The sequence below is a fragment of the Pseudopodoces humilis genome, chromosome 2, assembly GCF_049639895.1.
Source record: "Pseudopodoces humilis isolate 2021_Gansu_Grassland_sample_001 chromosome 2, ASM4963989v1, whole genome shotgun sequence".
Classification (NCBI taxonomy): Eukaryota; Metazoa; Chordata; class Aves; order Passeriformes; family Paridae; genus Pseudopodoces; species Pseudopodoces humilis.
This window is the reverse complement of record NC_142201.1, coordinates 84,843,601-84,857,024: the sequence shown is the minus strand read 5'-3', so window position 1 is coordinate 84,857,024 and position 13,424 is coordinate 84,843,601. Positions and strand designations below refer to the sequence as shown.

General features: G+C 39.0%; 1 protein-coding gene across 4 annotated transcripts in view; it reads right to left on the bottom strand.

Moving 5' to 3' along the window:
* INTS4 (integrator complex subunit 4) overlaps positions 1-13,424 on the bottom strand; it is a 34,380-nt gene that overhangs the window by 16,473 nt on the left and 4,483 nt on the right. For all 4 annotated transcript variants that reach the window (XM_005530995.3, XM_005530994.3, XM_088051175.1 and 1 more), the window contains exons 6-15: positions 12,285-12,335; positions 11,553-11,641; positions 11,174-11,294; positions 10,580-10,651; positions 9,391-9,565; positions 7,088-7,293; positions 4,737-4,879; positions 3,686-3,801; positions 1,750-1,883; positions 833-990 (exon numbers count right to left, since the gene is read on the bottom strand). In XM_005530995.3, coding sequence (XP_005531052.2) covers positions 833-990; positions 1,750-1,883; positions 3,686-3,801; positions 4,737-4,879; positions 7,088-7,293; positions 9,391-9,565; positions 10,580-10,651; positions 11,174-11,294; positions 11,553-11,641; positions 12,285-12,335 — 1,265 coding nt within the window. The remainder of the gene's footprint in view (positions 1-832; positions 991-1,749; positions 1,884-3,685; positions 3,802-4,736; positions 4,880-7,087; positions 7,294-9,390; positions 9,566-10,579; positions 10,652-11,173; positions 11,295-11,552; positions 11,642-12,284; positions 12,336-13,424) is intronic.

Genomic DNA, 13,424 nt, shown 5'->3' with positions numbered 1-13,424 from the left:
TTAAAAAAATCCACATTCCAAACAAAGCATTTTAGATAGTTTTTCTAACTCTTAAAATAAGGCTCTTTTGCTCTTTCCAAGCAGAGGAATCACATTGAAAGGATCCTTTTCAAGTGTTTTGTTTGTGTAAATCAGTCTAGAGATGAAATGCAAGAGGCAGCACAAAACCCACACTGAGAAGCAACACCACACACCCTTATCTATACAGCAGCAGACAGCAGCATGCAAGAATGTTTTCTATTCCTGGAAAAGCTCTCTGATTTGAAAACTCATGAGGAATGGCCAAGTCCTTTGTAAGCGGGACTGGCAATGAGAACCCAAACCACCAGAAGCAGGTCCTTTCCTGCTGAAAGGCCACAGGACCCAGAAAATGCAAGAGCAAAGGGACAACACCTTACCCCCCAACAAAAGCAAAACAAGAAAACCTTGTGCATGTACATTACAAATAACATGATCAAAATTACAAGGACACAAAACTGAGAATGAGACACAAGGCTGTCACCCATAAACCATAAAAGCTGAGTGTGCATTTTAGCATAAATGAACAGTCCAAAAAGAACACCCTTACCCAACTCTTACCATGCTCTGTAAAGATACCCCATGCCCAAAATGCACACTGGTTATGCTGGGGGGCTGTGCCAGACCTGAGACCATAAATTTTATTTTAAACAGGTCATGAACACTCTTTTATCACAACAGTCTCTAAAGAAAGGCTCAAGTTAAGCACTGGACAGCAAATTACAGCACTCATATTCAGAAGTAAAGCACCTGCATCAGAGTAATTGAGCATCCTAACACATCTTTCCATAAACAGGGCAGCTTGAAGCCTTACCGGATTGTAAATTCCAGCAGCTCTTGTATGCCCTGTGGGTCGAGGTGCTGAAAGTTGTAAACCCTCTCCAGGCTCTGTTGCAGGAACTGCTGGGAAGGATCTTCATGTGGGGTAATACTGGGAGAGACAGCGGATGACACCAGCTTTCCACCTGGCAACTAAGCGAAAAGGAATACACACAAAAAAAACCAAGAGAAAAGTCTAACACAAGGAATAACACTGCAAAATGCTGGCATCTATTTAACAAGAAACTGAGAGCTCCAATTCATTTCTCAAATATAAAATTTATACCAAGGCTTTCAAACATGCATCTTTGTTAGTTAATCCTCCCTACTTTACAATCCACTTGCACTAGAGATCCTCAGGTTAAACTTCAACATCCCTTTGAGGGAAACATCTTCCTCATCCATTAACTTTGACACTGTGAAGTCAAGGGAAATCTGAGACTGCACAAACCACCACTCATTTTACGAGTTCTGATAAGACTTACGGCCAACTTCAATCCCACCCATATTTCCGTGCAGGAAAAACATGTTGCAGAGCAGAATGGAACACATTTCACCCAAGACTAAACTGTTCAGGTAGGACATAAGTGAAATGTTAGAAGATTTACAAAGGCCTTTCCCACACACACAGTCAGAGCTACAGAAAACTCCCAGGAATCCTGCCCTCCGAAGTATTCTTACCTAAGCAGCAAACTACCTACTATTCTCACTTTTTGAGATTATTGAATTGAAATTATTGAGAGCAGTAATATTACTATTCTCTCCAAAATATTACAAATCCCATATAGTAACAATTTAATTCCCGTGGTGCACAGGAGAAAAACCTTTTAGAATTGTACACAGACAGAGATAGAAGAGGCTGGCAATATTTCTAACAAGTGCCAAAGTCCAAACCAAAAAAGTCCAACTTACTCTTAATGGAGGGACCAGGTGAGAGAGACTGTCCCGAAGATAGGCGTAATGTCTGAATGTATGGTCAGAGAACAGGGCAGGCATTGTTGGGCAACTTTTAGCAGCATTAAAAATCAGAACCAGAACAGCAATGTCTATTGCAAATGGATTGTTAAAGAAAAATAATCAACAGCAAGAAGAGCTCCTTGAGGATGGGAAGTTAAAACAACAAGTCAATAACCCTTTGGTCAGGATTTGTCTAGGATGCTCTTTATAGTTGGAAAATATTGAGCAAAATCCAAAGAAACAGCTGTCTGAGCAGATGAAAACCAAGGACAAAGTGCAAACATTACAGGGTGAGCCATTCTGGAGAAAGGATGTTCTGCCAACATGGGGTGGCTCAGAAGCAATACAAGGAAAGGAGCCAGAGATCCCAAATACAGAACATGCGCATTAGGTGGAGTTTCACTCTCCTTCACAGCTTATGCTGTGCTCACCAGTTTGTACCACAGAATCACAGAGTGGTTTGGACTGGAAGAGACCTGAAAGACACTAGTTCCAACCCCACCCTGCCATGGGCAAGGACACCTCCCACTAGACCAAGTTGCTCAGCTTTTTTGGTGCCCTAACAGCATCCAAAATTATACATTTACTGCCAAGTCTTTGAAAATAGATGCATAACCTAAGATGCCATGAAAAATACTGCTCTCTGAATTTAAGCAAAGAATCAAACATGGAAAGATCATTCTGAAATAGAAAACACATTTTCACAGTCTGAGACCCGCAGAAACTGAGATCAGCCAAAGCCTTTAGAAGTTAGTTAGCCCAAAGGCTGACACTTGCAACAGGGCTGATTCCAAGCATAAGCTCTGATTCAAATTTCCTAAGTGCTTTGAAGCAAACAAAACCATGTTTTTAAATATCAGTTTACACTGGAAACACACTATTCAGGTTTACTTCAGTTTCTGGCTCACACGCCTGTCTTCACATAATATGCCTCTGTAAAATTTAATACTCTCTGGTTCCTGGCAGGAAGGTGCACAGAGTTAAACAGCAGCATTCCTCCCCCTGCAATACTCCTTTAATTCTCAACTCACAGGACAACTTTACTCAAATTATTACTAAACCATGTAATTACAGATTCATTTCTCTCCACCTGATTCTAACCCTTTTCAATTCTCACAAGGCATTCATTTAATCTGTGTAGAATTTCTGGTTGATGGCCCGTGACTGGTGAGAAAAATAAGGAGCAGCTTCTAGAAGAAGGTTCCAGTCCAATGTGTCTCAGCACATATCAGAAATAATATTAGGTTCTGCCATCACACAGAATGGAAGAAAGGGGAATAACAACAGAAAAATGCATTTCCAAGGCATCACCTGTTGTTGAGGAGATTGGTGTACCAGTAACTGTTTGTATTCTAAAGCACTGGAAGAGCTAACATTAATATAAGGATTTCTGATATAGAATTATTTCAGAAAGATGAAAAATTCAAAGCATTATGGGAATTCAGGCACTGCTGTACTTAGAGACAGTGCTGTTTTATAAACTGCACAGCAGTGAGCATAGCAAAAGTTTTACCTAAAAAGAAAACAGACATGAAAAAACACTCTTCTTATTTAAAAGCTAAAGCATCTTCAAAATTCATGCAAACTAGACAAATGTTTTGAGATCAAAGGGCTCATCTGCAAAGTCTAAACTTTGACAAATTGCTTGATTATGCACCACAGCATAAAAAGAAGGCAAATTACAGTCCACTGGTATTTATGAAGATGGTTCCAGCTAACAGTTTTTCCATCACTTGCTGAGTTACAAACTAAGTGCACAGGGATTCAGAAATAGGTACAGGATTGTTTATCTGCTACAGTAAGAAATGGCTGAAGAAATGTGAGAGTCAGGAAAGCATGAATAAAATCTACTGCAGTCAAAATTATCAACTGGCTTAATGCATAAAGATACAGGCTGGGTCATCCATGTCTGGTTCCGGAGTGTCAAAGAACGGATGTGTGCTCAGCAGCTCTGGGACTAATGGAAGCACCAGAGTGGGATGCCTGCTTCCCAGGAACTTCAAACATCTGGAAATACACAGATTGAAATATATGTTAGTAAACAGGCACATTTTGAAATAAAATGTTCTAAAGCATTACTACTTTATGTTGCAGCAACACTTTTAGACAGTCAGCAAGAAAATCCTGCTATCCAAGCTCACTGTTTCTTTACAACTGACCATTTGCATTAATATTTTATAGGATCCAAGAAAACTGAAGGACAAGCAGTAATAATTTGTTTTTATTTAAAATGTCCACAAAATAGCTAACATTTGGAGTTATACAATCCAGGAAGCTCTTATACTGAAGACTAATGGATGAGTGAAATTTTTTTTTCTTCAGAAATAAGGAAGATAGGAATCAAAACCCCAAAACCCTCAAACTCCAAAACCAGTGTAAAAGTACACTGGAAGTCAAAGCAGGCTAACATAAGTGTTTCCAGTAATATCTAAGAACTCCATCTCAAACTATGTGTGTGGAGCACCATTCCCTTTATTGATTTCATTAAACAACCAAAAAATCTGACACAAAAGTTCCTTCTTTTTACTTAGAAAAATTCCTCTGACAGCACAATGCCACAGAGCCAATCCACTTATCACATCTGATATAGTCAACTACTGGTAAATATTACTATTTAACACAATGTTGAGTGAGCAAAAACACTTGTGTAGAAGAGATGAGGTTTTAAACTGAAAACTGAATTCATCTTTTCTGTGGATACACTGAGTGCCTGGAATAGCAGGACAATTCCAGAAGTGGTCATCAGTTCTGGATTTCCAGTAGAAGTATTGACAAGCAAGAACAACACAGAGTTTCCACACCAGTCATGAGTGTGTTTACCGAGTAACAGGATTGTACATCTGCAACACCTGTTACCTCCTTAGCAAGCTCAGTATTTCCTAGCACCTCACTTATTAAAAAGAAGAGGAAAGTAAGTACAAAAGGACACTGAACACACTCACTTCCATATGGATTCTCTGTCTGTAGGATACTTGGTCAGGTTTTTCAGCAGCTCCACCAGCGCAAGATGGATGCCTTCTTTAGTTGAAACATTGGTGCAACACAACAGTTCATGAAGTGCTTCCCGAATATCCCTCGAAGAATCCTAAAATAAAAACCCAACCCAGACACCACTGAGCAAAACATGCCAGCACACACATTTACTTTAAAGGTGGCAGTCTCTGTTCCTTGGCAGAGTTAATAAAAGAGCTCTGTGAACAGCAGTGCCTGTTTCTGGTTACCAGAGCTAAGCACAGATGAAGTGACAGACCAAACAACTGCTGCAGGGGCTCCTGGTCTCATGCCCCTATGTGCTTCCTTTACTGGAATGAATGGGAACTGCTTCACTGCTGACCTGCTCAAGCAGAGCAAAAATAACTACTTGGTTTGGGTGATGTATCTTTGCAGCAAGAGAAAAGGAAGGCGCTGGGCAACTCAGTAAAACAATCACCAAAAGTTGTTTTAGCATTTTCACAGCAGCTTTTTATTATTTTCAACCCAGGGAGCTCAATTCCACAGGCCTTCAGCCCAGTCACCACAGCCTCCAGAGGGTCTGAGTAAGCACTGAGGACATGTCAATGGCTGGACAGACTAGAATATTCAGCTGAATAAATTACATTCCTTCTCCCAAAAACCACCTTGACATTCCTTATCCATGTATCATCACATCGCCTGCTATCAGCATTTGCCTGGTGCTGCTGGAAACCTTGTGAAAATTTGATAGGATACAAAAACTGGATGCTTTTCAATGGTGGATTTTACCTTTTCGATATTATAATTTGCTATGTATCAACAGCTCATTCATCACGGTCTTACACAGAAGAAGAAAGAGCAATCCTCCTGTAAAGGCTCTTCAATGACAGCCAACACACTCGAATGATCAAAGGGTTTTTGCTGGTCAAAGACAGACTATGACCACAGAGAAGACAAACTCTAAGGACTGGAATAATCTCAGACATAAAATACTCCAGACCACCAGAAATGCAATACAAACAATGCAGAAGAAACAAACAACGTGAAGGGAGAGAGATGAGCACAATTCAACAGAAACTGAGATAAGGACAAGAGGGAAAACAAATTCCAAAGTCTAGTCAGAAAAGGAAGGAGTACCTGGTATGATATTCTGATAAAGTGAAAGCAGTGGGGTGAAAACAGAAGTTACCTGTAACACCCTGGTGTTCCATATTTATGTTGCTGGAACCAATTTAGGCACCAAAGTTAATAGTATTTTTCCACATCCTTTACTTTTATACTGGAAGATGGATTTTACAGAAAAGCACCAAACTTCTTTCAGAATCAGACAAATCCATTAAAATGTTAATAATTCTACACTTAAGCTATCCCAATGCCTGATAATAATTATGATAGTATAAACCACAATACACATAGGGTTTATCATACACGATAAATCTGCACAGAAGAGCCCAGCCTAACCAGCACATTTTCATACCTCAATGCCTTAAACAAATGTAAATAATGACAAACATGTGAAGCACCTAAAGCTCATTGCTGCATTTGCAAAGTCATGTCATATTCCACAGCATTTGTTACAGACTGATAAAATAGGTTAATTAGTGTGCTACTTCCTGAGGCACATCTGACAGTAGCAATTGCTGACCTGGGTCAAGAAAATAAAAGGTGAAGAGACTGAAACAGTGGATTTCCAGCACCTCCCAAAGCACTTCCTAAAAGAAGCAGAAACTTGCCTACCACGAGAAGCAAATTAATAAAAAAAGAATGCCTCAGGGACTATATCTCAGTAAATAAATAAGGTCTGAAAGGAAGCAGTTTGACACAGTACAATTCTTACAGCTAAAATCTCTTCCTGGATCAACCTCACCAACCAGGAAGAGCAGCTGACTCCTGATTCCCTAAATCCTCAAAATTATATGGCAGAGCACACTGACAAACTCCCTAAACAAAAAAAAGATCTTAGGCCCATGGCCAGCTCTACTTGGTGAGCAAACATGTAGCCAAAGCAGCTGAGGCAAGGAAGCAGCAAGAAAATGAAGGTGCATGTAAATGAGGTGCATAGAATGCTGGACCACAACACAAGACAGAAGGAAACACGTGGAGGCAACAGCACAGTGATCCAAGGAAGAGTTTTAATCTAAAATTTATCTATTTCAGAAGTATTCTGCTGTCCTGGTGCTTACAAGCTACCAGATTTTAGGAACCTTTGGCAGTGTTCAAAAAGTCAAACCCCAAAAAAGGATGGATTTGCTCTCAAAGGAAGGGACTGATTAGCAGTATATAATTAAGCACCCCAGAGCAAGCAGGAGAGCAATTCTTGCCCTCCTCAAGAATTTCTTACCTCCAAGACAGCTAACACGGTATCCAGCTGGTCTTCCCGCAGTGTGATATTGTTGGAAATTTTTCTCATTGTGTGTATTGACTGCAATCTGACCTCCTCAATTTCATCATTAAACATGTCAACCAGAAAATCCAGGCATTTCTCCGCAAAAGAAGGCGAGGACTGAGCCAACATACACAGGGCTTCAACCGCAGCGATTCGAACCTCTGTTGAAAGAGAAGCAAGGAATTAACTGTAAATTAATTAAAACTCTGGTTTAAAATGACATTCACTCAACAGCGAAGTCTTGTACTATTCAAGGGCTGGACTAAGGACAGGAGATGTCAAGGAAACACTGAGGGCAACAGAGCCTAAGCAGGGACCCACTGGGGATCTTTTCAGAGGGAAATCTTCAAATCAAGTCTCACTTTGGGTACAGCCCCTGCTGCTGCCATAAGCATCTGCAAAAGGGACCTGCAGGTGAAAACCAGGTCTCCAACCCATCAATAAATACTGCATGTTTCACAGTGTGTTTTGCAAGCATAGCATTAACACTGGTATCTTAAGCAAACTAATTTAGTTAATTAAACTGTGGTTGTTTTCTTCTTCCTGACATTTTAATTGCTTGGAGCTTTCACTGCATTTTTAACTTGCTATGTAGCACTTTATGAATTGGTGAAAAGCCCCAGAGAATCAACATTTTAGCAGTTAACAGAATGAAAATCTTCTGCTTTCTGACTATAGATTCCTCAAAACAAAGGAAAAAGTGCCACCTAAATATTAAAAAATATTTGAATTAAAGTAAAAAAAGCATCAGAAAGCATCCCGAGTGTACTTAAGCTGTAAAATATTGCAGGAATTTGAAGAATACCCAAATATAACAATGTTAGGCAGACATGAGATTCTCTTCCCTATAATCATCCTCATTAGCTTTCCTAACATTTATGTGGCTAGGATCACAAAAATGGTAATTAATCTGATGTCTTGCAAACATTGTTATTTTAAACACACTTCTAATTTTCACTCAAATTAACTCATCTTGAAAACATTTACTTGAACTTTTGTGGAGCTTTTAGGGCTATTGTTCTTAAAGAAGACATATGACTCCTCAGGATTCTGATCAAGTACAAAAATGCACAGACAGCAAGACCCCTGCCTGCTCAGTAATGAAGCTTTTGTCACAGCTCTGAGTCTCCATGGTCATTAAGACCCAGGTATTAAGAGAAGAGAAACATTTTGCCGATATTACTCTCATAAGCTGACACGCTAATTCACATTTAAGTTACAACATGGAATTCAAGAAATGAAGCAGCGTTGCCAGTCAGGAAAAGCTCAGCACTATTTAAAAATGCTGCAGTGGAGAGAGAGATCTGTGTATATTTCACATTTGTTCATTTTATCCACATTCCTCAACAGCATCATACTGACACAAGACCTGTGGCATAAGAAACTGGAGAATATGTTTCATTGGGCCAAGGAGCTGAACCAGTGAAACATTTTTTATTAGTCAGGAAAAAAAAATGGTGCACTTTCAGCTCAGGGAGAGTTTAGCTACTGGGAAAACCTGCACTTATTTGCAGGACTCATGGAACAATAAACTCACTTTTACATCACAATCTATAGCAATATTTTTGTTATGGTGTTTTTCTATGTTTTAACTTAACCTAGTCCTTCCAGTAACATAAAAGGCAAATTCAAAAATAATATTCAGAGCTTGGAATTTTCATGCTTTGTGCAAATACCAGCCTCACAAGTACCAGGGGAGGTTTAGATGGGATATTAGGGACAACATTCAGGTTGTCAATCATTAGAACAGACTACACAGGGAAGTGCTGGAACCACCATCCTTGGAAGTGTTCAGAAATCATCTGGATGTGGCACTTAGAGACATGGTTTAGTAGTGGACTTGGTAGTGTTGGGTTAACATTAGGACTCCATGGTCTTAGAGGTATCTTCCAACCTAAATGATTCTATGAATTTCCTTCCTGATGACAAAACACCAACAGAACAGCAGCAACTAACTCTGCCAATTTATGGCCACATGCAACTGCTAAATTTAAGTCAACAACAACAAAAAATAATCCCAGTGGGTTTCTGCAGACCAGAAGCAAACCACTTATTACCATACACGTCATTAAAACTTTACCATTTATAGGAAGCTATTTGCTTTTGGCTACTCAACTGAACATTTCTATCCAAAATTCTGTACAACACTACAGTCAGTACCTTTGAAACAGTACCTTTGAAAAAACATTTGAAAAATTATGCTTATTAGCTAACAGACATCTCTCCCCTTTAGCATCCCACGGCAAGTTAACACTTACCGTACATCTCATCTTCCAGGCCATGAACAAAAGCCCCACAAGCTCCTGATTCAATCAAGTTCACAGCACCAGTATCGATTTCCTCTTTGGGAGCGTCATCTCCCCACTTTCTGCCACTTGAAAACTCCCCAGAGCTGTAGAGCTCTTTGGCTCGTTCATGTGCAGTGCGCTTCCTCTGTCCAAACAAGCATTTCAGTTACAACCATGTAAGCTTCAAAAGATGACTGAACAAAATATTAAACTGGATCTGAAAACAGATGTAGCTGGAGGCTTAGGCACTGACACTCATGCAAGTGCTAAGAAAAGCAAACAGTACCTACACTTCTTTGGCTATTTCTAACTGCCAGTAACTCTTTGTAGTTTCGATATAGGGAAAGGATAATAAACACATACATTTTAATTAACATATTCATAGACATCCATTGTAAAAAAAGCCAAACTGGGTCAGAACAAAGGCCCATCTAGTTAAGAACCCAGTAAGTGATCTGCAAAAATGCTATCACTTTGCAGTTCAACTTGTTAAACTGCAATTAAATACTTCAATGCTATCAATACTATCCAGAATTCAGCAGTGTGTAAAATGGGATATTCATTCAGTGTGCTTGCTAGTCTGCCTCCTTTCCTCACACACTCTAAACAGTGCTGCACAGCTTTTTCTTTAACAGCCTCTACAAAGCAGCACACAAAAAAACAGCAGCTCTTCACCATTCTTTTGTAGACATAAAAAAACTAACATAACCTTGAGCATGTTGCTTAAGGAAGGAATGGTACTGAAAAATTTTGCTCACAGGGCTGAGTAGCCTTTAGCTACTCATGTTTCTTGAAATGTTGATGCTTTTTCATCAGATCTTGCAGTATGTTTCCAAGAGCTTGCTCCTAGAACTAGGATGCAATCTTCCCATACACAATAAGCAAAGCTTTTAGCCAAAAAACTATCAGAACACCACAAACATTTGCCTCTCAGTTGCTGTAAAACCTGAACAACCTAGAGCTGTTTCTTACATGTTTGGTTAATGAAATTTAAAACTAGAAATTGCTTCATTGACTTTAAAACAAAACCTGTCATCATCAATTAACTCTCAGCAACACTCAGGCAAGGACAAGGTGAACAAGCACACTCAATATTAACTTATCTCTTGTGTGATTTTAGTGCTTACACATAGGAAAACAAACCCAAACGTTTACATACCCTCAGATCTGACATGAGCTTCTTGTCAAGGGTCTGCTCCAAGAAATGGGAGCTAACTTGTTGCATAGAACCCTAAAGGAAAAAAAAAATAAAAAATCAAAAGGGAGAAACAGGATTATTCCAAACTGCACCATATAATTTCCTGACTTATCCCAACATGGCATCCAATCTTATCCACTCATTTTAACAGCTTTATGCAATGCCTGACACTATTGTACATCAGAGTCTAAAAAAGTGAACTTAAGAGTCGGAACATCTTCTTTTCCCTCTGAGGTTAATATGGCTTTTCTTGAGTTCAGTTGGTTCACATGTCCTGTGATAGAGAAGTAGGGGCAGGGAATTATGACAAGGATTTGTTTCTTTCTTTAATGCTTAACCATCTACTCTCAAAGAAAGGATCATTGCACAGCTGAGCTGAAAAAGTGTTTGGTTTCCTTAACCTCCCTCATTTCTTTCACCTCAGAATTTTGGGAGAAATTTACCTATACGGTTTTAAACATACTCCCATTCTTTTTTTTTTTTTTTTTCAAATATATATGAAAATTCAAGTAAGAGAAACTATTCTCTGCTAGAGAAGAAAAGAACGCAACTTACCAATAACTTTGCAGCTTGTACTCTTACAACCCAGGAACCATCGCTAACCATATGGCAAATTTTTCCAAAGGCATCATCAACCAAGCGAATTTCTTCATTTGAAGAAGGAATTGGGACAATGCTGACATAAAGAAATCAGTTTGTTGACTGTATTCCATACTGGATGGCATCAATAAGAAACAGCTATGCTGAATTCCTATGAATGTGCAACAAATACCAGGAACTAAACCTTCACTGTATCAGTACATTCTCAACAGGCATCAGCCATTTGTTCACGTCAGTTTCCTAACAGTTTCTCCTGAGACCTACTAGCATGAAACCCTCAGGATTAGGATGATTACTTGGCCTGTACTTTGAGGACACTGCATACAGGACATACCTTTCAGGGTAAAGTTGGCTGAGGACCCAAATCAGCTGAACTGCAGCACTGCGCACTTGTTCGTAGTCATCTGCCAACAGCTTGCAGGCCTGAAAGAACATTCATAGTCCAATATACCTGAAACATCTCCACCGGAGCTGTCATTCACTTCCCACAATGTAATCAGCATCCTTACCACAAGACAGTTAGGACAGATTAAAAATCAAGACAAATCCAGTCTTCCCTGCTACTCCCTAGTATTTCCAAGTTTGATCAGGCAGACTAGATCTAATCAAGTCAATCAGGCACATGTTACAAACTCCAGAATTGCCTGTACTATGCAAGAAGGATGAAATGTGAGTCTGCAATAGAATTGATTTGATACAGTTTGCAGCTGCACAGCTTTACTGATATAACAAATACAGGCTTTATGGGTACTCTCCAATGAACAAGGGTTTAAGACTTCTAGACTAAGACTGCCAGATGACAGGAGTGACTTCATCCTGCCTTGCCCTTCCCAGGATCACCTCCCCAACAAACAACAGATAACAAAGCATATGCTTTCGTGCATTTAAGCACAACAGATGCAAAATACCCATTTATTTCCACTGTCATACAACAACAAGGAATATTGGCAACCCAAGTGTAAAATACTCCTCCTCTGCTCAGTGCCCTCCTCCTCACAAAACACAGTGCCAGAGAACTCAAAAAGAAAGATATGCAAACAAGTGCAAAACAAATACAAGGTTTTACCCGACTGTAAATAGCTTGCTGTAACTTTAATCCTCTTTCATGAAGCTGTAGCTACAGGGAAAAAAAAAAAAAAAGTAAGAAAGTGTAAGTACAGGTTTAAGGGACACAGACTAAATTTTCACCACTGTTTTTCTGTTTGAGCTGCTTGCATTTCTTGATTGCTGCTAGAAAATGACATTATCTTGACCCTAAGTACTTTAAATAATATTCTTGACTTTGGTATAATTTTTTAGCTTCATAGTAATTCGTACTTAGGTTAGGGAAAAACAATTTATACAAATACAGTGCTTGTTCATTCTCCCAAACTTCAAATAATTTTTTAGTGTTTAGTGTTAGCCATATTCAACCACAATTAAAACAGATAATTAATCACTTTACTACCATTCCTGAAACATGGATTCAAAAGTAGCATTGCCAATGCATTTTCATGCCATGTAAATCTTCCCATTACTGAACCACAGGGACAGCAAAGTATCCCACATTGTTTCTTTGTATAAGGATGAGTAAGTACAGTGTCCAGAAGAGGGAGATTTCAGAGAGATTCAAGTGCAATCTGATCTCCTCAAATGCATCTATCTTCTTTCTTTGGAGTTTAAGAACATTAATTCAAAGATCCTCGTTGACCATCACATTAGATGGAACATTTTTATAAACTTTAAGGGTAATAGAGAAACTTCTGTATCCCCATACTCTCACAGGCAACTCATATTAAGCAGTATTTTGAAATGCATGGTCTTTGCTTGCATTTTTGCAAAGCCAAAAGCTTCTGAAAGGTCCCCACACAAAAAAAAAACCCCAGTATACAATATATCTAATGAACAGTTAGAGAATACTAATGAATGTAACCATGATGCAAAACATAAACATTTGCTTTAAAACAGAAAACCAAAATTCTTTCTGGACTTATCACACAGGTTTCCTATCATAAGTAGATACCTACTGCATTTTGGAGCACTAGTGGTTTATTGTAGTTTCAATAACCAATACTAAATCAAGAAATAAATTTGTCACTAAAAGAAAGAGCCTACACACAAGCAAAAGAATGAACAAGTTGAAAGGCTTCTTCAGCTATAGCTGAAACAGAAGTGATGAATCACTCAAATGCCCTTTGAGATCTCATGTTACTCTAATATTTCAAGA